The sequence below is a fragment of the Falco punctatus genome (genome assembly GCF_963210335.1).
Source record: "Falco punctatus genome assembly, chromosome: 7".
Classification (NCBI taxonomy): Eukaryota; Metazoa; Chordata; class Aves; order Falconiformes; family Falconidae; genus Falco; species Falco punctatus.
This window is the reverse complement of record NC_137587.1, coordinates 7,361,239-7,386,001: the sequence shown is the minus strand read 5'-3', so window position 1 is coordinate 7,386,001 and position 24,763 is coordinate 7,361,239. Positions and strand designations below refer to the sequence as shown.

The window sequence follows — 24,763 nt, the reverse complement described above, 5'->3', positions numbered from 1 at the left end:
AGCAGCTATGGGTGTTCTTCAGGTCCTTCTTACATAAGGATATTTATGATGGTTGGGATTTCTTGTCTAAGGACAGTAATTTTCTGGCAGTGGGATCAGGAGAGCTAAAGGACACAAATTCTTTTTGAAGGGAAGAGACTCATTATTAACGAGACTCATTATTAACACACTTCTGATTTATTGTCTTCTAGCGTCTACAGAAACACTCGTGTTTCCAAAGCACCTAAATGCACGGTACTGGGGAGAAGGAAGCAGCAGAGCTGGGGCACTTGTGTTGGCTACTCCCACTCATAGTCCTGATGTCCTCCAACCCTCCCTTCTCACAGCTATTCAGGTGCTAGGGCAAGCAACTGTTTCATGCAAGGCACATCTGAGCTGAAGGCGTCAAAGGAGCCATTTCATGCTTGGCTGCATTTTCTAATACAATCCACAGAAAGAGAGAGGAAAGAGAGCAAGGAGAGTTTGTGTGTACATACGCATTGCCTTTGAGTGTATGTATAATATACAGTACATTTAGTTCCAGCTTGCAGCTGTGGGTGGCGTGTAAGAGGTGCAGACGTGAGGGAGAAGAAAATCATGCTTTTGAGAAGAGGAAACCATACCCCCACCTTGAGAAAGCAGCTTTCTTTCCTTCTGTGTTTCTTGGCCAAGCAGAGATGTGAGTCCCCAGGGCAGCACTGACAGCTGGTACCCAGAAGGTGTATGTATGGCTGAGTGGGTGTTGTGTGTACAGACCATGGAAGTCTGTGGGGAGCGCAGCTAAGAAAACTGGTGAGTAGGGATGCTGTTCACAGCCTTCTTATTTTAATCGTGCTCCCAGAGAAGTTTTCCTCTTAATGGATTTTTATGTCCTGTGACCAGAGGGGTGCTGTATACCAGCACTTAGTGCGGTGGGTGGCTGCACCGACACAACCACAGTGATCCCCACCAAACATTTTGTAACCAAATACACATCTCCCTTGTCACTTTATCAGCTTGACACTTATATCCTTATTTATCATCTCATTTGTGTATTTCTTACTGATGTTTTGTTACTGGTCATTGTGGAGCCAGCCATGGGTCCTTTCCAGCATGGACATGGAGCTGTTCCTCAGTTTCCCATCCATCTACCCTACTCTAACATTTAGGCATTGAGAGGATGTAAGGATTGGCTCTGCCAAGCTTGCTGTTCCCTTCTAGAAGTTCTGCTCCTGTCAGCATGAGTGGCCTGGCTGGGAAATGTTTGATAAAGGGGTGAAACATGAGAGAACATCTAGATTCCAAATACATGTGGTTGCTGTTGGTTAAATTAGATGGGATGGGGGTGTGTGTGTGTGTTTGTTTGTTTGTTTTACAACATGGGAATCCCTACCATTTGATAAAACTGTCTAAACTGGATGAGGCAGTGGTAAGAGTTCTTTATGGAGCAATCCTTCCCCTTCCTGGGGAGCTGAACTGGTCTTTTTTCTTCTAACCTCTGAGATTTTTATATCTAGTTTTGTGGTAAGTCCTACATGGAACGATCTCTACAGCTCTGCCTTTGGTAGGGGTTGGCTGCGGGCACAGGGGATGCTCCAATTCATACATTAAAATATTTATGTAGATTTGTAAATTTTGTGGCTAAAAATGCTTTGGAGCGTATTCCCGGACTGAAACAATGATTAGCGTGCTGTAGTGTTTGCTGCAGTTCTATCACAAGACTTTAATTCTGCCCCTTTAGAGAAGAATGTCACTTTCTGCAGGCAGGATCCTGAACAAATAGAAAATGTTAAGTTCTGTAACTCCTTTCCTCAGCTGAACTTTCCATTTTCTCTGACAACCTCAGAGAAGATAGAAAAATATAATTTCTTTCCTTGCTGTTTTTTACTTTTTCCTCCTCCTGACTTTCATTGTGCTTCCTTCTTCTGACTTTTCCTGTTTGAATGACACTTAAATTTACAGTGGAGTTTGTTTGTTCCTTCCTTCATTTACATTTCAGTGTCATCGGTTCTGTCAGCAGAGCTCTACTAACATTAGTTGTTAGTAAGGAGGGGAAAAATATGAAACCACAAAACAGCACAAATCTGATGTAGAAAAGACCTTTTAAGAAACGTGCTTCAGACAGTTTTTGTTTTTCTTTAAAGTGCTAGCAATGGAATGAAATTTCTCTCTAAATAAGCAACAGCTCTTAAGAGTACCAGAAATAGGAACTCTGAGCCTTCAAAGGCAGGACTAAATCCTCTAGTAGAAGTGTCGTAGACATTATTTAAAGTAGTCGTTACAGCTAGTGCTGGGGAAGGCTGGACTAATGGAGGAGATGGCATTTTCTGGAAGATGTGAAAACTGGAGCCTTTGCCAGCTCATTTTCTGAAAAGGGCCCTGTGCTAACACACTCATCCGTGGGGATTGTCTCCATGGGTACTACTGCCTCCAGCTGTAGTGGGTACCGTGCCTTTATGTTTGCTGCTCATACTTGCCACATGGGGTTGCTGGATGCAGTTCAACAGTTGCTGTGTTTCTCTCCAGTTACGTACATTTCTGTGGCAAGCGGTATGGTTTCTGTAACACAGTGCTCTACCAGAGATGTCGGGGTTCTTTCAGAAGCGATCGCACAGAGGCATAACTTTTCATTTTTTGCAATTGTTTGCTGATTCTTTGCAGAGGCCTCTATCTTGAGCTATGATGGCAGCATGTACATGAAGATCATCATGCCTATGGTCATGCATACAGAAGCAGAAGACGTGTCCTTCCGTTTCATGTCCCAGCGTGCTTATGGGCTGTTGATGGCAACAACCTCACGAGACTCTGCTGACACTCTGCGCCTGGAGCTGGATGGAGGCCGTGTCAAACTTATGGTCAATTTAGGTATCGTATAAAAACCTTCCACTGCCCCTTCACTATTAGTTTGGGCTTGTGATTAATGTTTTTTTAATAATTTTGTTTAATTTTTGTTGGTTTGATTGGATTGGACTGATTTCTAAAATAACTGCTGAGACTTTCATAATGATAATCTCTTGCGGAGAGAAATTCTCTTCCGCATTGCTGCATGAAGATTTGCTGTCAGTTCTTCGTTATGGACAGTGTTGGTTTTTAAGTCTTTAAGTTTTTAAGTTTCCTTTCTTGGTCTGGGACTGGTGAGCTCTGTGTGAGACATGCTGCTTGGTCCATCTTTTGATCAGTTACATCCCTCATTCATCCAGCATCACTCAAAACAGTCAAAGCCAAATGTGGAAGGGAAGCAAAATGAATATGGTGGCAAGCAGAAGTCCTGTGAATCCCGTGCCCTTTACAGAATTTGGCAGCGTTTGATACAACTTTGTCTCTTTTACTAATTTGCTAATTATTTCCGTTTTCTAATTGTGTATGTTGCAGCCTTTAGGGCTTTCTATATCTAGTAAAAAAGCTTGGGGGTTTCTGATTGTATCTTGATTAAAATGAAGGTAGAAATAATAACAGTGCACACACACCCCATCCCAAAGGGTTGTGTTCTGTCTCCTTAGAGTTACACTTATCCAGAAAATAATAAAAAGAGATAATTAGAAATGAGTCCAACAATAACAACAATGAAAAAAAAATTGAGAGTTAATGTGCTATTAGATTAGCCTCAATCCATTTTCTTGCCAGTCTTTAAGTATTGTACTGAATGACAAATAGCCTTTTTAAAGAATGTAAATAAACAAGTTGAAGCTTTCTTTTGTTTTTCAGTGATGCAACTTGTTGCTTCATGTAAATCCAGGAATATAACTAAGAAGAGATTCTGATTCAAAGAGGCAGAGCTATCATGACAGTGAGAAATGTTAAAACTCTTCTAATATGTAGGGTACTCTATATGAAGATGTGTGCATGGTCTGGAAATCTTGTGTCAGCTTTCGGAATTCTAAGCCCCACTGGAATAAGCTTTTGCATTTTTTGAGCTAATAGTATCAGCATCTTTAAAACCCTGCTCTGCTGATGTCAGGAGCAAACCATGTAGTGGCTTTGTAGAGGGCAAAAAAGGTATTATGCACCTATACTGGTAGTAATGGTTCTTGCTTTTTAACTCCTCTCCTAGCTAGATATGGTAAGTTTATCAGGGTCTTGCTGCACCATAGATGTGATTGAGTGTGATTTTAGGGTTCTTCTTCCTTACCTGGGCAATATGTTGTCCAGCAGTCATCCTCTGGAACTAACTTGCTTTTTGAAGTTGCTTCTAGTGTCTTTGGTTTTGAAGGTATGAGTCAGACCCTAGTATCTGCTTTTGGAATAAGCAACTGAAGAGAAGAAGATGCATTTAAACAAGTTCATAACTCTTAAAAGCAAAGATTCTCTATCTAAAGGGCTATGAAAACCTTTGCTTTTTATTTAAAAAGAAGAAGAAGAAGAAAATGCAAGAGTTCTCATTTGGATTACATATTTGCTCTGTTTAGCTTGACTGAAGAAGTGTAAAGCCCTACTGAATGTCTAGCTACCATAGGAACAGTTGCTGCGCTATCCAGACTGACCTAGAGGACAGAGGTCATACTCATAGATCAACTTCAGCTATGACAGTAACTTCCCAAATAAAGAGAAACAACACTCTGATGATAGCCGTATCTGCCTATATTAACTTTAAGTGAAGGAAAATTTCATCGATCTGCAGGATTTCTCTGGAGAACAGCTCAAAAGAATTGCTGTTGAGCGTTCATACATGTTTAAAGAGAATCTTTCATAAAACTCCAGTGCACATATATGTATATATATATGTGTGTGTGTGTGTGTGTGTGTCTGTCTGCATCTTCTGATCTGACACATTTGGTGCTAATAATCTGGCAAAATGAGATGTTTTTTTCCCCACCGTTTCCTTTCTTGGCAATTATTGCTAGCCATTTTCTTATCAGATGATATACTTAATCGCAGGAAGACTGGCAGTGTCACGCTTCTGTCGGAGAAGTGACGGGGCAGCTGAGTAATAGCTCAGTTCTACACTAACTCCTTGTAACTCAGAGCCAGTTCTTTTACCTTGCATGCCGTAGTTTCTCTCTTTGTTGAAGACAGAATACTTCACAGCCCTCCAGGGATATGGTAGTGTTTTAGTAAGTGCTGCTTCTATCACCTTTGATACTACAGCATGAAAACTGCCAGACTTCATCAAAGATTATTATTTTTTCTTCTGAGAAATGTACCACTGGTTTGATTCTGTTACATCTTCATCTTCCTTTAAAATCAGTGAGAACAGGGGGAATTGCTCCTTTTGGGTGTTCAGGGCTTCCTAGACTTAGATCACAAGTGAATACGAGGAGGTTATATTCAGATTATCCTGAATTACTTATAATTTTTTACAGTTTACTCTTTCCTTTCCAGTTTTCTTTATATCATGCTGGCAGGCCACAAGGGAAAATACTGCCTGCCAGCATTGTATGCCTGATTGACATTGGTCACTTGTAATATCGCTGGGGTCTGTTACTTAGCCTGGAGCTGGACTGCTCAACTCTTACTACCTGGCATCTAAAAGATGTGGCTAAAGAATTAGCATATGATCTGCACATGTTTGGAAGGAGATCTGTCATTGATGGTTTAATACAGGGACATGTGTAAGCCATACCCTGTGTTAACTGAAGTTTTGTGTAGTTGCAGGGACCAAAGCAATGTATATGCCAGATTTGTCAGCTTTTCAGCTGGTAACTTTGTTGAGGTTGAATCTTCCCACAAAAGTGACTACAGGCTGCATCAGCGGAAACCTGTCACCGCTCTCCTTCTATGCCCAACTCAACAGAAAGGTAGTTTAGACTGTTGGAACCTGGACTGAGCTTCATCTGTCCTCTCTTCAGATTTACAAAGCTGTCAGATATATTCCTTGAAACAGGACTTCACTTCTATCAAAATGGCAAAGTTACCTTGCTGTTAAAGAAACAGAATTGGAGGAGGAATGACGTTAATAGAGCCATTCATTTTCAGTTGTTTACTATAAGTCACATCTAACTCTTTAAGGAGACTGATCATAGCCAAAATGTCACAAATAAGAACCAAATCTTCATTATCTGACCCTGCCAAAATCCCCTTATCAGTGAGAAACAGCACCACCTCTGAAGACCTGAGTACGCTTGGTGTCAGCATCCTCCCAAGCGTGTAACCCATGGCAGACGTGTGTAAAAAAAGACTGTTTTGAGTGGTGAGTTATTTAATTGTGCTTTTCTTATAAGTCATTTAATACTATTAATAAGAGCTGCCTCTGTCTTCTCTTGTTTGATCTATTCCATTTGATTACTTCTTATCATTTGTGTGGTTATAAAGGTCTTTCCTATGTTGGTTTTTTTTCTTTCTTTCTTTTTTTTTTTTTAAAAAAAAAAAATATCTGTGTATTTCAGTTGTAAAGCTTTCCCATACCCCATCAGCCATGGTAAATCAAAAGATGGTATTCAACCCTTCAAAGGCCTGAAGCCTGCGGCCCGCACAGCAAACAGCCCTGAGAACAGAGCGCACAGAGCAGCCTGCAGGGGCTGGCATATCCCACCCACTTCCCCAGCACTCGGTGTCCAAACGGGGGATAGACACATCGTACAGCCGGCACGGGTGGGCACGGGCAGCTGGGTGCTTGCTGTAGAAGGTGGGAGGGAAAGGAAGAGCAGTGATGAACAATTATTTAAGAAAGGGAGGCGAGGAAGTTTTGTTTCAGACGTTTCTGTGTGTGTGCCCGAGGCACTGCAATCTGCATGTGGACAGCACAGTCTCACAGGGGTTTGTTTGTTGTGTGAAGATTAGAAGTCCAAATGTGATACAGATCTCACTTCTGTTGAGAGAAGGGCTCTGAAGAAATGGGTCCAGAGTGGAAGGAGAGAGAGAAATTAAGCAAACTGTGGCTTGGAATGTACTTGGGAATAATTTTTGATGCTGAGATGATGTGCAGAAAGGGAAAGAAATGGCTGGTCCAGTAGGGAGATCCATCTTCACATTCCTCCCATTGATGAGTGGGAGGGTTATAGTGTCACTGAATTTTATTAAAGTGTATTTCAGGTTTTGGTGACTGGAATAAATACTTCCTGCCTCCTGTTAATCGGAGCCAGGTCTGTTTTGTCTTCTCACCTGTCTTTTTGTAAGATATCTGCTCAAGGGTGTCAAAGACATCTTTGCCTCTCCAAAGTGCCAAGTTTCTTTTATCATTCCTGCATACAAACACAGCAGGCACATTTTTTATTTTTCTTTTTTGATGTATGTGAACTTTTATGCCAAATTTCCCTTTGTGCAAATCTTAACGCACAGACCTGCCTGCATATGCCCATGTGCAGTTTCTCAACAATAAATGTCTTTTCTATAATCAGTGCATACAAAAGCCCTTGATTTTTTAATATTTTTGTCATAGACATGCAAAGATATTTGTCAGCTGTTGGTTGCAGGTGGGTGCACAGTCTGACTGCATGCAAGTAGGGGAGAGGCAAGGAGCCACACTACAACATGGAGTAAGAGTGTGCACAGGACCTCAGCTGGTTTCCTCATAGGAGATAACCTAGTGTGAGCTTAGAAACAATCAGGCCTTGATACTCTTTCTTGTCCTAGGCTTGCCTTAAAGTGCTCTTCTACAACCACGTGTGGGTGCTCATCAAAAGGAACAAATACTTTGTCCTCACACAACAAAGGTGACTTCATTCCTGATTCAAGGGAAAAACAGCCTAGGGCTTTAGCACTATCAAATAAATATCACCCTTTTCAGGCACAAAGATACAAATGTTCAGAAACACAGACCTGATTCACAGAGACTTCTGTCTGCTGCTCAAGATATCTCCATTCAAATCCCTAGTGTTAGCTAATTACAGTGGAGCTGTTTAACCTTTTGTGAGGCTGGGGTCTTTGGCCCATTTTCCCGGTGATGTGCTCTGGAAAATCTTCCACCTGAACACTAAGGAAGCAGCTTCTGGTTTACGTTAGGAATAATAATGAAAGAAAGTAACTGCAGAAGGTCTTTCCAGCTTATCCTGCTCCCCATGCGGTTATAGAGTGTTTTCACTTTACTGCTATCCTCCAGATTCCTCATCCAGTTGCTCAGCTGGCAGGTGACTGGATTTACAGCTGTTTAGGTATACTCATCTTCAAAAACTAAAGCGAGGGACAACTTCTTTTCAGTCACAAATGCAGCCGTACCTAAATAAAGCAAATCTTACCAGTAGAAGCTGGTAACAGAACCGAGAGCCCCAGCTAATGATTACCAGAAGCCTTATTGCCCTGGTACTGTGCAGGAGGAATCCCAAGAATTTTTTTTAATTATTCCTGAATTCCTCAGCTGCTGCTGTTTTGAGCACAAAGACGAGGCTAAACCTGCACCTTACTGCCAGGGAAAGCATCATTTGCTTTGGATTTGTAGTTTTATACGAGTTTAGAGGAAAATGGGTACTCTGCCTTTCTAAAAACAGATATAAATGTGAGAAAACACCTTCATATATTAACGATTAGAAATTTTTTTTTGGTTGCTTTGACAAGCCTCAGAATTAAGGAAACGAACAAAAAACCTATGCATGTTCTTTGAAGGTAGCATGGAAGAGTATGATGGTGCTGGTGTAGCAGCACAGGCAGATGCACTTGCCTAGGTGCCATGTGGGATCCCCACTGACCCAGCTGGACTAAGTCCAGTTCAGGGGCTGGTTCTTCTGGAGTGTGCTTGGCCGTTTCTGCCTGGCACCCCATTGCATGGCATTGCAAAGCCTTCGTGCTCGCACAGTCTGGGGATCTAATAGCACCATGGTAGTTGTCAGGGCAACCCCCTCAGTAACTTGGTCTCTTGTTGTCCTTTGAAATAGAAGTCTAGCAGCCAGGATAAGGGCTACACTGGTTTTCAGTTTGAAACATTGATCCCTTCACCTGGAGCAGTCAGTGACTCAGCCTGAGGGGAAGCCCTGGGGCACGTAGTTATTTCGGTATGGCTGCAAAAAGCCTAAAAGTGCAAAACTTCTCTGCAGATGCCTATAACACAACAGTGGGTTTACTTTCTAGCTTTGATGACTGTTGCTGAGGACCAGCCATGTTTCTTTTTCTGGGACACTTACTGTTTATCCCATAAGAAATTCCCCTGTTGTTCCAGCTGTAACAACTCTCTTGATCTCACTTGCTTGCAGTGAGACCTGGGAGTCTCTCTCGCTCTTGCTCTCCATCAGGTCATAGAGGGAAGTTCCCCAGCATGTACTTCAGAGCTCCCCTTACCCCCCCCCACCCCCCACCCCCAACTCCTATAAGGGATATAGCCACCACTGTACGGTGATCGTAGCAATTGCTCCAGGGCTGTTTGCTCCCACTTTTCTGTTGCGGTTGACGACACATGACAAACCTAATCGCACAAAACCAAACCCAGATTTTCTCAAGAGAAGTTCTGCTTGAAAACAGACTCTCTCTGACTATGCTGCTCCTGATTGGTGTGTCCCTGCTCATTACGGCTCTTTATTTAGAGACTCTTATTCCTTCCTCTTTCATTTTTTTTTTAATAATTGCATATAGTTTCAGCTGCTGAAATAATTTTCCTACATCTGCCTGAGTAAACATAAAATTGGTCCAGTTAAGCAGCAAACTGTTCTATATCCCTCTGCCATTCTGTATAATCTCTCTTGCTAGGCCATATCTCTGTAATAAATACAGCCGTCCCTGCTGGTCAAAGCTTTAGTTGTCCAGAGTGGATATTCAGTAGCATGGTGCTGTTATACCTGGCCTTGATTTCCTGAGAGAAGGTCATCGTGGCCCAAAATACGTACTAGCACTGATATAGTTCTTGCCCATGTCAGACGCCACAGTAATGGGTGTTCACAAGGCTGTAAGTAGGCCTTTATGAAAGAAAGATCCTCTTCATGGGTCTTATCCTGAGATATGCTGAGCATTGGTGTGGTAAATGAGAGAAGCAGTGCTCAGAAGGTCTGTAGCTCAGGCTGTCCTACCTCAGCTTGTTTTCTCTGTGCAGACTCCTCGGTTGCCATTTATTAGATTGCACAGTCATAACTCTTATTTTTCTTTCTCTTTGTCCCTCCCTTGCCTATAACCTCTGAATGAAGCAGGGCTAGCAAAGGTTCCCAGATCTGCCACTTCACTGCCCATTTCATCTTCTCCCTGAACGTTATGAGCATCCCATTCAGTCTTACCGTTCAGACAGCAAGACGAGATCGGGCTCTGAGGAACTGGCAGGGCTGGGGACCTTTGAAAGAAAACTCCGTTCCCCCTGCCAAGCAAAAAAAACCCAACCAAAACCCAAACTATTCCCAACATCCAGAACTAGTTGAAATCTGGGCTGGGCGTTCGTGCGGTTAGCTGTTTGCAAGTGGCCATTTTATGATAGGACACAACTGGGAAGTGCATTAACCCTTTCCTCGCCTGAATGGACAGCGTCAAGTGTGTCTGTGCACATACTAAAAAGCGTTCTGGGCTGGTGTTGGGGGAATGAAAAGAGGGTCTGTCTTTGGGAGAGCTGGAAAGGGTTAAATATTGCACCAGCAAATCTCATAGGCTGATTTTACAGGTACTCTGTGTTGGACAGATGGTGTATTTATGCAATAACAATATAAATTAATTCAAAAGAAACCAAGTATAAAGGTTGTCTTTGAGCTTCAAGCTTCTTAGAGAAATTGCTGAAGTACTTTAAAAAGCAAAATGACACTGGAGTATGACTTGCATTTTGAGGGAGATATTTTGTGCCTTAATTATCAATTTTTTTTATTGTAATTCACAACAGTTTGTTGTCTGGAGTAGAAGATACTCTTAGATGCATAGGTTTCTATAAAAAGAAAATAACTTTCTGTGTCAATGTGTGGATATATATGTATATTGGTATATCTCTCTATACATATGTGTATATATATGTGTGTATATATATATATTTATGTAACAGATATTTGTGTAGAATATACTGTACATATACACCCACTCCTGAACTTGTACAGACTGTATATAAGTATAAAATGGCCACATCTCTTTGCGTGTGTCTGTCCCCGGAAGGGTGGACTGATTGTTTTTGGATGTCTGCAGCTGTTACCTTGAAGGATGCAATTTCATCTTTCATTTATTTTTCCCCATCTAGACTGTATCAGGATAAACTGTAACGCCAGTAAGTTTTCCCTCAAGTTTCATTTTGTTCTCTTTCTATATATATTAAAATAACTTTATTTTCTTTGCTGTTTTATAAGCTGTTTTTGTTTTATTTTCTTTCTTTTTCATTTCTTTAAAAAAAATAATCTTCTGAAATTGAAGGGTTGGGTGGGATATGAAGCTGGGGGGAAGGAGGGAAGACCTTATGGTGATTGTATGTGAAAATTTTGTGTTAGGTTTCTCCAAGGAGGAGATGAACTGTTATTTCATAGCTTTACAGAAGAGCACCTGAGGAACCTGATGAGCTGATACTATATTTCACTGGTAACCTGTTGTCTTTATGAAAACTTTTAAAGAACCACATAAGAATAACAACAGGTACTGTATGCACTTCTCCACTACAAAAAAAAAAAAAAAAAAAAAAAAAAAAGGCATGCATATTTAAAAAAACAAATCAAAACAAAAAACCCCGCACCTCAAACTCTCGCTGTATTTAAGAATGGTGACAACTTAACCTGATAGTTATACAAAGACATTTTATTTGGGTATAGAAGAAGGAAAAAATAGATCTTAGATTTTGATTATATTATCAGTGTTATGTGATAACCTTTTATATCGCGTTTACCAGTCTTAGGTGGTAAATGCTCTTCGATAATAAATTCTAGCGGAATCTTTCGGTCGCTGAAGATCCCTTTCAGTCTGTAAAACTAGGGGAGAATGCTTAAAAAATCTCTGTGAAAAATAATAGTGAAAGATCATATCCAATTCTGTACTGGTTGGGGAAAGAAAATCTTTGCTATTTTACTTGGTAGAGTTAGTCGAAGTTGATGCAAGCCTCAAAGTGAAAAGCACTTACCAAAGAATGGAGCTGTTTAGCTCTCATGTGTGCTTTGAGACTTATCTTGCTTGAAACCAGATTCCTGAACTGACAGATTCTCTGTGTTAGTTTTTATGTGGAAAGATTTATGGAAGGCTAAACATCACTTTGGAGATGTTACAAGGGATTAAAAGGAAAGGATGGTCCATGTGTTTTCTAGAGAATGTGTTCTTTTTATTCACCCTCCATCCAATCTCGCAGGAAGGTGGAAAGAATTGCGTTGCAGCCCCAAAAGCAAATATAGAGCTTTCTAGTAGCAGAGCCAATTGTAACAGCACTGAGAGAATCTTACTGTAAAGCAGTTTCTTAACAGCTTTGCCACAGTTTTAGACTAAGAGTAGGTTTGTAGTGTTATGCAGCAGATGGCAGTTTGGTTTTTTTTTCACCATGTATGATAGTTGCAAAATTTAAAAGGTTCTCTGTGATTGCAAATAGAAAAAAAAAATAATACACACATAAGCAGATAAGATGGGCTCTCCCTCCTGGCTGCTGCCAGCTGATTGAGATCCTACTTGGCATGGAAGGGGAAGCAATTAGTCTCTTGATCTTGGGAAGTGGTCCCTGGGAGCCTATAGCCAGGGACAAGCCAAAAGCATTGGCTGATATGTGATTATTCCTCAGCTGTAAGCCCTGATAATGCTGTAGGAGCTTGATTGTGAGTTCACAACATTGAGAACTGCGGCCTTCTTCAGCCCTGTTGCAAGGTGGTGTGGGATTAGTCCTGTATGACTCAAAGTTTGACAGCTCTTGTTGAATTCCTTTTGCTCTTCGAAGTTTTAACGCTGTGTTTCAAGATAGAGTGGGTAATAGAAAAAAGTATCTTGAGTCTCTGCTAGCTGAGATTGCCAGTTTTTACCCAGCAGCGTTGAGGACATTTGCATAAAAATAGGATCTTTTGCTTCCTAAGGGTTCATATGCTCCTGCTGCTTAGCCACCTGTAAATCTAAACACTTGCACCATAGTTCTTGTTGATGCATGTCATCTGAGCAGTCATATCAGTTCCTCTGGTATTGGACAATAATCTGGTGTTGTTGTCATCACCTTCTACTTCTGATGACAGCTGGCTGTTAATAGTCTTCCATAACTAAGTCTTTATCAGGTTTATCAGCTAAATTCTGGTAGCAAGGAGCAATGGTCTGGTTTTCATGCAAATCAAAATCTAGCAGTAATTGGGAGAAACATTCAAAAAAGAAAAAGAGTATCCTATCATCAGGGCAGTGGGAATACAGCCTGAATCCGGTGCATTTGTTACTTTCCCCATAAACATAAAAACATCTTGATTCATTTTGCTTCCATGCATTCAATAGTTGAGCCTGTTGCATTTTTAAATACAGACTTCCTCTGAAGGATTTTTTTTTTATTATTATTTATTTTAAACCACTTTGGATTTTCCTATTCTATTTTTTATGATATGTTGCTGAAAATGAACAATCCTAGTGCCTCCAACAACTTGTTTTGTTGCTGCCTGTTGCAGTGACTTGGGTCATCTGTCCTGCTTTCTAGAATGGAACCTGCTGGAAACAGATTGATGAAAACCTGTATATTCTTGCATGAATAAAATATGGTTATGCAGAAGCAGATCAAATTCACTGTAAACATTCTTGCAGGCACATTGATATTTACTTGTGCAGACAGAGTTACTCACATATAAATGGGTCTTCCAGGGTCTGTTGAAATGAGAAGTGTTTCAGAGTAACTTGAGAAATGGGATTCACAATCAGTTGAGGAGTTTCAGGTCAAGCAGTCACCATTGCTAACTGAATAGAAGGGACCTGGTGCATGGTTTTAAAGGTAAACAGAGCTGTACTTTTGGAGTCTTGTGGAACATGTAGGTTGAAGAGCCTACCATAGCAAGCACTGAAGCTCATGCTCTTTGAGAGAAGTCTAGTATATTGTCCCAGGTAAGCATTTTATTTTCAATATTCTTGCTCTTAATTTTAATTGAAAGGATTGAAGGATTTTTGCTTGCGTATCCTTGGATTGTCATATATCTGATGCAAAATACTGTTTTCCATCGCTTCATTTCTTCTTACCCTCTGTTTCTTATCATTGTCATATCTCACAGTTCTGAAACGGAAAACTGACATCGTTTCCAAGAATAAGAACATTTTTTTTACTTTCTCTGTATTTAATACTTATCCTCTCCTTTCACTCTTGAAGATACCTAAACTGATCTTATCTGCTTTTGCACACTGATAAGAGTTTGAATTTAGAAGGACCCAACAGTGCTGTTGCTTGCACAGATGTAACTGGGTAGTAACTGTTTTCCTCTGAGTGTAGAATAAGCGCAACCAAAAGCAAGATCAGGATCCCAAAATGCACTGTGTGAAGGTGCATTGAGTGATTCCTCAACATGTAATGTAGACATAATGGATAGCACAATTTTGTTGGCTGGATTTGTGGGGAAAATAGGTATAGTTTAATACTTATGTACATATATTTTGGGGTTTTAAATAGAGTTTCCTAAAGAAGAGTAGCTCTTTGGTCCATCTCCTCTAAACTGTTTCTTGAAATACATAGTTCATTTTAAAGAAAATTGAAGTTGTTGTGATAGTTTTATAGTTTGTGGCATAATAGCTGGTGCTCTGACTTTTTCTTCATTTTTTCAAAGATATCTAGTCCTTAATTTCCGTATTCCCTTTTCAGTGACCCCACTTCTTATCAGTCCAGATAGGCATATTTTTTAGCATTCTACCCAATATGAAGTGTGGAGGACAGGGCTGTGTGTGCTACAGATTCACCAGGTTTTGGAGGTGTCTTCACTTTGTGTTCTTTCTAGGATACTGCTTGTATTATTTTTCTTGGCCTAGTTCTCTCTTCTTCTCCCAAACCCATTATGTGGCTTGTCAATAGCCACGTAATTTGACACTGCCTTTATGTGAGGTTTGGTCTTCCAAAAGTAGCTGCCTTTGGGACAGTGAATACTTCTCTCTTACCACTTGTTATTTCATAGTGAAGCCTTTTCTTCTCACTGTATCATGCCAGACAAGCCGTTACCTCTTTTCGTGTCACTTGTGAAGCCTCAGCAAATCCTGATCCTCTTCTCTCTGTGCTAAAAGCACAACTGAAAGAAGATGAAGAATCACAGTCTGATCACTACTAGTTAGTCCTGGGTCTCTGTGAGGCAGTTAGCGTGTTGTTTCAGATCCAATTAATTTTGGACTGGTCTTTGACAACAGAAGACAGCTAGAACATGAGATTGGTTCTCCCCTCTCAGATGCCATGCTTACTGTATTTAGTTCCTTAATTAAATGGAACATTAATGTTTTGTTTTAGTAAGTGCCACTGTAACAACATAAAATAGGAATATCTGATGTGTAACTCTCTGGGAAAGGTTTAGTGTTTTCTTTTTTTCCCTATCATCGTAAGTTAATAGGAAGCTGTGCTAACTCTAAGCTAATCAAAATGTTGTAAAACCAAGTGCGCTTAGTTGATTCCTAGTGATGTTGCTGTCATTTTAATAAAGCTTAACAGTACTCTAACATGAAAACATTATTTGGAAAGTGAAGAGGTATGATTAAACATACACATCATATTTGTGACTCTAGTATCTCCTAACTCCATTTAAACATAATCAGGAAGAAATTAATGCCTATGCAGCCTGAAAAGTGACAAGTCATTAGTATGTCATATTGTGGTGTTGAAAGCAAAGCTGATATCTATACAGCTGAGCTGAGAATGGTCTCACCTTTGAGCAGTCTCAGACTCAGGCTGCTGGTGTGGCCTCATGCTGCTGCTGCACTGCAATGCAGAAGAAAGGAAAGGAGCAAGCCTGTCTTTGGAAGACTTCTTCTTCTGCCAGGTGATGAAACAGCAGTCCTTCCAGGTACTTTGTCAGATGGTGAACTAAGAAGTCTGTTAGAGGAAAACGTACTATGCTGGATCCACCCAGTAGTGAGGCTGAAGATGTATTCCTGGCAGGCACTTTGCTAGTGATCACACACTTGCAGACATGAGTTCATTCCAGTCTCTGGCAGCGCGAACATATGGGCTCTCTGACCCGTGGTTTGGCTCCAGCTGCTGCACTCACACCCCTGTACACCCTCATGCACACAGAGGACTCCTCACCCAGGAAAAAGGAAGGAACTCAATAAGAAGACAGGACAGACTGCACTCATCAGGTGCAGGGCACAGCCAGGTAAGCATACTGACCAGTAAATATTTATATGTGACCAGCCCTTTTTATCCCCTTTCCCCTCTATTTTCCCACTCTTGTCTCTCCCAAAATCACCTAAACTCATCCCTTTTCCTGTCTTTGGTTTCTCCCCTGAACATTGCATAAGTCTGTCTGATCCCACGCTGCTTTTCCCCTGCATCACATATGTCCCACCCCAGGCAGCAACCCCCTTAGTCCAAAAGGGGTGATCTCAAGAGCTGCTCTGGATGACTTATGGTGATGGAGTTTCACTCTTGGGCACTGGGGCTAATGGCTTTGCTGGGACAGCCCTGGGAGAGGCCCAGACAAGGTGTTCATTCCTCAGGAGTCCTTGATTTGTGTTCCCACCTGCCACTGTTCCCCAGTGCTCCTCTGGGCTCATGCAGATAAGTCTCTGGTGGGCTGATGGCCCCTGTGATGGGGCTGGACGTAATTCAGGATGATATCATTTGGGCTTCCCTCCTGCTATTGTCTCTCTGAGCTCCTTGTGGGTGTGCAGATGGGTTTTATCACATAAACCAACAAATTCCTTTTCCATGTGGCTGCTACTGCAAAGTGAGTTATTTTGTCTCAGACTTGCTTGACTCAAGTCCACTCCAAGTCCCCAGTGGGGAAAAAATTCTCGACTTAAGTTCTCAACTCAGAGGTTGCTTGATACCCCTGCAAAGTAAAATAGTGCTTCTGAGCTTGTTTTAAAAAAGGAAGGGACAAAGTCCACAGAGTTATTACCAGTTGCAATGGAGAGGACGAAACCCTTTGGGACTGGGTTGCACATGGACATCTTCCATCTATGTGAGAGGAAAAGGGTGAATGCATACAAGAAGCTGCTCTGCTTTGCTGCTGTCTAGACAATATGTCTTCTGTAGATTAGATTCTGTAATTAGTTGCCAGAACATCCACTTTGTTCTTTTGTTCAAAGCAAATTGGCACAAAACTGGAAACTCATGCTTTAGAATCTAGGAGGAAGTGAATATTTTATATGTGATTAATTTTGTCTGAGAACAACCCAGAGAGAGCATCTCTAATGAGACTTTGAATAGTGAAAAAGAAAAGCAAACACTAATCAGCACAAGCACTGCTTGCTGTGTTGGGTGCTATCTTATCAGTAAATTTAAGGCCAAATCAGTCAGCCGTAGGGCTCAGCAGATACTGCGTGAGGAGTGACTGGTAAAGAGACTCCAGTGATTTACATTCCTGGGTGCAGAACACTGGGTGTAATTAGCACAAGCTTTTCACAGTGCCTTTAATCCTCCTCATCCAGACAGTACTATGAAGATTAATGTTTTACTGTGGCATAATTAATTAATTTCTGCAATCCTAAACTGCAGTTTGTGATACCACAAGGTCCCTGCACCCCAGAATATTTCAGGGGCCATAAATCTGGGCTACAAATGCAAGTGCGTGTTTACTAGACTTCAGCTAGCCACAGCTCTTAGTTAGCAGCAGTTAGCCTTCATCTTCCAGCTAATGCTGTCACATCCTCTGAAACTCTAATCTTACTCTTCAGTTCTAGTCCTCGGGGAGAAACTTCAGCAGGTCTTCTAAGGTCATCACTTTGAAGAGATGGTACTGTTCAGAGCAGAGCTTGGTAGAACGCTTTCTGCAGTATTTTTACCTAAACTGCTGTGGTGAGAGCTAACGGGAGAGAAAACTAACCTTGGGAACTCGGCAATCACCTGCCGGGAATCAATGACCTACTTTTGTAAATGGCTGTGCCAGCTTACTGGCTATTGTTCCCACCCCAGCAGCTTTTCTTGACTCCTCACCGCTTCTTGAAAAGTTGCTTGTGCTGGTAGGTTTTTATATATGGCATTTTCAATTCGTGTAGCCTCTGACCTCCTTCCATGGGATTATAATTAAAAATGAGAACTGTTTTGAAGGGAGCAGAATCAAAACAACCATATTGATCACCTTGTCACTCACTAAACTAGATACCCTTTAATTAATGTTAGATATTCCAATTAAATATTAGGATTCTGAATGCTATAACAAAGGTTATGAAATATGAAAAGATTGGGGGGGGGGGGGAGGGTGTGTTAATACTTTTTTTAAATTATTTATTTTTTTTTGGCCAGAGGAGAAAGATGCTGTAGCTAAACTTTGGAGTAACCTAGGAAGAAGTTTGTGGGTTAACTTTTGAAGTCATGTGATGCTGGGTTTTGTTTTAATGAAATATTGAATTGACTAGTTGCTGGTCAGCCATGTTTTTCTCTTATCCATCAGTTGTTATAATATGAGTTTTCTTTCTCGTGTTTGTTTAGGGAGAACAGGATGTCTTGCTTTGTTTCCTGTTGAAATATTGGCAGGATCTCAGCCAGGATGTCTGCAAAAAAAAAAAAAAAAAAAAAGGCTTTGCTAGAAAAACTTGTACTTCTCAGTTTGTTATTTCAGCCACTTGCTTTGTATAAATTGATTTGTGTTTCTTTCAGCTCAGCTGTCATCACTTGCACTTTCCTCAGTGTTTTCCTTTAACCCCTGTAGGTGGCTAAGCTCTACACAGCTGCTGGCTAATTCTCCCCCAGCCTGTGTGTTATCAACATGGTTTTGCTCACAATTCCAAAACATAGCACCATACAGGCTGCTACGAACAAAATTAACTCACTCCCAGCCAGACCCAGTACACTCAAGAAGCAACTGTAGCCTTCAAAGTTTGTGGACATCATGCTATAGGGCTTAAAAAGGCAATGCTTTTGCTGCCTTCTAGTGAAATAGAGGGCCAAAGGTAGACTGGAACAGTGTCATTAATGGTGTCTAAGTGTGTTGAGCATTTGGTGATTTGTTTTTCATTGATTTTGCTTTTTCTACGCAAGGCACTGAGTTTGAGGAAGCTTGCTGTGTGAATGGTAATATCAGGGACCTGTGTAGCAATACTAAATGTGTTGTTTCCAGGATTAAGACATATCAGGCTGTTGACTATCTTAAAATCCGACAACTTAATCAGGACATAAATACTGGATACTATTCCCAGGAATGGTGAGAGGGTTTGATAATAACAGAGAAAAGTTTCTTCCTCACAGCTGGGAGACTTTTTCCGTCCTTACCAGCCCTCACACCACCCACCTGTTTCAGCAGTGACTGCTGCTGTCCTTCTACCACCATGACCCATCGTGTTGCCTATATTTTGTACTGCAAGGCTGGTTTCGCTGGCAAAAGGCACTGCTCCTAGAAAATTTGTCTCAGGGAGAAAAGAACTGAAATTACATGCAGGTGCTCGAGGGCTAGGGTAGAATTTGATTTTAAAAATATTCTTTGGTGCTTCTGTGCTTGAGTATTGGCCTCTGAAATGAGCTGGGGAAAGTCGAGCTGCAGGTTCACAGTCTGCCGCTGAAAGAAGCACCTTAGCTTGCTTAGCACCAAAAAAAAAAAATATTTACTGTTTGTGCACAGACAGAATGAGTCAGAATAAGAACACTTCTCCCAAAGAGAGTCTCACTTGTTGAGCTGGTGCACACTGATGTATGATGCATATGGCAAGCTTGCATTACTACTGCTTCTCTGGAAAAGAGTCCTTAGCAAACCTTTCAGCAACGATATCTTCTTTCCTAATTCTTATCTTCTCTCAAGAAAAGCTGATTCTTGAGGTTTCAGGGCCAAGAAAACAGTTGCTGTCTTCTTGTCTCTCTTGTGCAAAGGGAATACAATGCATGAGAAGACTTGACACCATGAGGAACCTGGACGAGATGACACAGATGTGTTTGATCAGTGAGAATTCTTATATCATCATAAACCATTTTCTAGCTAGTGGAAAATGCAATATGCTGAACACTTTCATTCCGAATATGAAAAGTTAGAAAGGCTGAGAGAAGTTCTCAAGTAATTTTCTGAGTTAAATATCTTTTTGATTCGTGTCACTTCAGCGGTTGCTATATTAAACTGTGTGTGCACACTTCATTATGGAAAAATAGCTTTTTCGTCTTGGTGGATATCACAGTATCCAGGTCTGATCATGAATTGGAGGTCAAATCACCAAGTACAGTTTTAATCATCTGAGGATATCTTATTATTTTTGTTTGCTCATGGATTTCAAGTAGACAATCGTGAGTAAGCCTGAAACAAACCAGGGAAGTTATTTTAATTAATTGTTAATGTAAGAGTAGGTTCAGGTAAGGGTTTAGTTATGTGTTAAGAAACTGTTGGTATGCTGACATAATCTGTATTGCTCTGTTCTGTTTTGGTGTGGTGGGTTTTTTTTGGGGGTTTTTTGTTGGTTTTTTTTTTGTTTTGTTTTGTTTTGTTTTTTTTTTAAGGGAATCTTATTTGAAATTATTCAGCCCACTGTATTGGACTGGTAGGGAAAAGGAGCGTAGCTGGTATTGCTTTTGACTCACATCAGCATCTTTCAGCTTACAAACTGTTGCCACCTTCACCAAACCGTTAGCGTCTTTGTAACTGACTAGTGACAAATGTTCTTACAGCATTCAAGCATTTAAGCAAAGCTGAAGTCTTCTGTCTAGCGTGGTACTCTTGAATTCTTGGACTTTAGTTTTTAGCTTTGAGACGAGGAACAGTATCTGCCAAATTGTTCTGCTGCATGCAAAGCCACAAACCCTTCTTAGCTGTGTTGGGGAAAGATGTCATATATTTGATATTTCTTTGTCCCAAACCCCAAGTCCTTTTTATAATCACGTGAGGGGTTCTAGATTTGAATGGATTCCCTCCATTCCAGGTTGGCAGGTACAGTTGAAGACGTGTGCATCCTGTAGAGTTTATGATGGCGCAGGGTCTAATTTGAATAAAGTGGGTTTGCATGTTCAGTGCAGCAGAAAAAATGACAAGTGCAAATGTTACTGGAATATAATAGTTCTTTTTTATAAGGAGAAATAATAAAAAATTCACAAAAACATAAATTGCAAAGAAGTTCCTTGAAAGAGCTATGGATATGTGAGGACCTTTTGTCATTGTAGGCTTGCAGAGTGAGTTTGCTCAGTGGAACTGTGAATGAATCCAGGAGTTTATAAGGACTGTTACAAATTAAGTGTCTATTACTGCTAAAATGTAGCCAGTTCTACTGCGGAAGATGGCATCAAATAAATTGTAACAACTCTGATTCAACTTTAATACAGGAAAGGAAGGGAAGAAGCCTATTTGTAATGATCACCAAGATTTTTGGAGGCTGATACACAGTTGGCCAAATCCTATACCGGTAGTTACCAAAAGTGTGTCACAGGATTCTGCCACAGCCTCACTTTCATGAAAATACTGATCATAGTCCTAGAATTAGCAAAATATTGGTGGCACAAGTGTGGGTAATATCGCTGCCTTTTTCGTGATGGGCATAAAATTAACCTTGTTTAGCTCCACGTTTTGTTATACTAAAAAGAATGAAAGTTTGTTGCTTCTGATTTATTATATTACGATATTTTGCTGCTTAGGGTAATTTTAGATTAAGGGAAACTTCCTTCCTTCATCGTCATTGTCATTGAAAGCAGCACCAATAAAATTGACCAGTTCTTACTGTAATCGAAGTTTATAATGTTTCTCTCACTGGTCACACTTTGATTTATTTCAAGCATATTAAAATGCTCTGCACAGAACAGATGAAGCATGAAATCTATATGAAAATGAAGAATAGGGGTTTTTTTGTGTGTGTTTGGGGGTGTGTGTTGTTTTTTGGTGGTGGGGTTTTTGGTAGGTTTGGTTTTGGTTTTGGTTTTTTTTTTTTTTCTTTTCTTCATCATTCTCATGGAGCTTGTTTTCCTGAATGAACTGAAAACATTATCCAAATGTCAAGGTTTTTGCTGCAAGTGTGGTAGGTTTGAAGTTTCCAGCTCAACACACTCACTCAATGGTATTTTTTTTTAATATTTCTCAGTGGCTGGGTGACTCCTCTAGCAGCACAGCAGTATTCTACAGGGAATGCTGTATCCAGCAGGGCTGCGTAGAGAGAATAATTTATGAGCCCAGATGTCTGTGTGTGCTTTGGCTGCAGGTGCCGGTACCCAGTTCAAGCAAACTTCTTGACTCTGGTGTACTCCATATGCCTGTCAAAATGAGGGCTAAGCACTGTCTTGTGGTGCAGCTGGAGATTTTCTAGATTCTTCTCACTTCATGTGCTGAGGAGCCTAAATACATCTCCAGAGAAATGTAATAATTTTGTGATTTTGTGGTGGTGTTTTCCCGCCTGTGAAAGGGTTGGAGGGTATGTTCAGGCTGCTTACTGGAAAGTAGTAAAGAGGAAGATGGAGTTCATTGGCAGAGCTATCTGAAAAAGGACTTGAATGTGAACAGGTTCTTGACAGTATAGTGCTGGGCTACCACAGAATTTATGCTTTATAGGAAGCAAGTTACTTTTGCATAGTGTGGACTGTACCATAGGCCTCTTCTAACCAACACAGAAACCAAACACATGCTCTGCTTCCTTGAAGTTACTTCCTTTCGTCTCAGATGAAAACAGCTGATGCTGAAGCTTTGTGGCTTAAATGCCATGAAAAGCCCAAGAATGAGACTGAGGGGACGACTCAGCCTCTGCCAGGCTGTGGTGGACTCTACTGTTCTGTGTCTCTGACAGCTGCAGCAAATCAGACCATCCTAACTTCAGTATTCCTTCCCAGGGCTGAAATCCACATAACATAGTTTATTTAAAACATTTGTTTCTGCCACATGCATCTGGTTACAAAAGTATGGTTCAGGAAACCCAGTGATAAAGCTAGAGATCAGGTTTGAAGTAATAAGAAAAGTGTGCTTGTATAAACATGTCCAAAGCATCCTTATTAAAATATAGCATACGGAATACCTATAGAAATGTTTAATACCTCCCAAGATCAGAAGTTTCACAGAATATGTATAAAACTGATACCTTTTCTAATAATGCATATGAATATGTGGAGAATTCCTCATAACAGGAACAGCCTGGAGTGGATGTGGGAAAGGTGACAGGTAGGTAGGCTAAGAAGGTAGGGACGATATTTATTAAACCCAACTATCAGAAAAAAACACCAGTGATATTTATTAGCTGATAGGCAGTCACTCCTAACCAGTTAGGCATAAATTCGGAAAGGAGCTTCCATGGTTCAGTACTGAAATGCCTTGATTTTGGATAAAATCCTTAAAAGCATATTAGCCCAAACCTGACCTGTGGCACTGTAACGCGCTGAAGCAGCCATATGTGAATACAGGGGCTGTAAAAACTAAGGGCAACGCTTGGAAGACATGATGTTACTTAAAGCCAAACCCTCAGCTGAAGCAGCTGGAACTTGTCTAAGATTTCTGAGTAGGAGTAATTAAGCAAATAGAGAAGCAGTCAGTTTAAAACTAATATTAGAATTGCATCTGATGTTCATTTTATAACCAAAAAAAATTACTTTAAATCTCTAAAAGATCTTGTGCTTTGCTTTACCACGTATCCAGCTGGATATTTTTTGAGCTGAGTCAAAGTAAACCAGAGAAATCAGTGTGTTTCACAACCGCACAAAGAGTGACTCTGGCAAGGGAGGTGTTTGAGAACAGGACAGAGGAACTTGGGCTCTGAGGTTTCTTTAGGGGGCCAAAGGCCTGGAGGATGTTTCTTACCAAATTGCAAAGTTTAAGTACAAAGGGTTGGTTGTGGGAAGGCGTTCTACTGAATGGGTGCCAGCCAACTCACTCGCTATGGGTAACAGAAAAGTAAAAGATACTTCCCTGTTTCAGGTAAACTTTGATGTAACATAAGGAAATATTTATTCCTTATTTTGAGAGAGGTATTTTTCTGCTTTGCCTTTCCAGGCAGCTCCTTTTGTCCACTTCCCTCAAAAGGAGTTAAAATAAAAATCTATTCCTCTTTCTTGCACCTCTTTTCATGGCTTTTAGATGTTGTCAATTATTTCTGTATTGTAAGGGGAAAAGAGTCCAGATTTGTCGTCTTGATTGCTGAAAATACAGTTTTCAGCAGTCCATTAGGAGGTTATAAAGATGTTTTTTTCTATTTTAGCTCTAATTTGCAGAGGTACTGAGCCTAGTCAGTCCCAGTTGACTTTCACAGGATTTTAAATCCTCAGCATTTGTGAAGAATCGGATCTTAAGGCCCTTGTCCTTAGGAGATCCACTGCCAAATACTAAGGGGAAATTTTCAGAACTGAAAGTATGACAAGTGAGAGGTACTGTATAATTTTTTCCAGTTGTGAGGTAAATAAAGTAAATGCGAGTTCTTGCGACAAGTATGTCTCTGTATGAGCAGGGCTATTACCAGTCTTGGTGCTCACTTCTGAACCATGCAGTGTACCTAACGGATCAGGTTTTCCTATGGTATTTAATCATCATGATCCAAAAAATTTATGTCTGAGAAAACTGAGGCTTTCAGTTACTTTTCTTTGAATGCAAAAAAAAAGTGTGGTTTAACTTGTCACAGATATATCTCTGGGGATCTGCATCGTGTTTAGACTCAATGGCCAAACACAAACTTGTTTTCATGTAAGATTGCTGCTTTCACTCTTTCTGATTGGACCAGAAAGGAGCTTTGGGAGTGCAGAAGAACTTGAAGATACCTATAGAACTATAGATCCTTATAGAACTGCAGTTATAAACTAAAGGAGGGATGTATAGTAAAATATTTCAACACACTTTCCTTTTTTGTGGGGGAACGGTAGCTTCATCTACTACTGGGCAAGGTAATGGATTGCTTTATTTTGATATCTTTTTTTTTTTTGGTCAAAGCACCGAAAGTATATTTCATTCTGTTTCATAGTGGAATGAGATTTGAGCCTAAAATTAAAAACCCTTTCTTAGGAGTTCTTAAGCATATTTTTATCTTTGGAGTATTCTTCTTAATGCTGATGATTTAATCCTTACAA

General features: G+C 40.5%; 1 protein-coding gene and 1 long non-coding RNA gene across 28 annotated transcripts in view; both read left to right on the top strand.

The window, feature by feature from the left end:
* NRXN3 (neurexin 3) overlaps positions 1-24,763 on the top strand; it is a 1,019,675-nt gene that overhangs the window by 352,778 nt on the left and 642,134 nt on the right. For 22 of the 27 annotated variants that reach the window (XR_013929432.1, XM_080395263.1, XM_080395241.1 and 19 more), the window contains 2 exons: positions 2,620-2,823; positions 10,958-10,984. Coding sequence is in view for 26 of the 27 variants with exons in the window: in XM_080395263.1 (XP_080251389.1) it covers positions 2,620-2,823; positions 10,958-10,984 (231 nt within the window). In the remaining variant the exon portion in view is untranslated. The remainder of the gene's footprint in view (positions 1-2,619; positions 2,824-10,957; positions 10,985-24,763) is intronic. The other 5 variants (XM_080395252.1, XM_080395242.1, XM_080395251.1 and 2 more) reach the window with 1 other exon arrangement.
* LOC308067069 overlaps positions 12,941-24,763 on the top strand; it is a 53,333-nt gene continuing 41,510 nt past the window's right edge. Inside the window, exon 1 of the long non-coding RNA XR_013929438.1 lies at positions 12,941-24,763. This exon is cut by the window's right edge and continues 27,438 nt beyond it. This is a non-coding gene — a long non-coding RNA (uncharacterized lncRNA).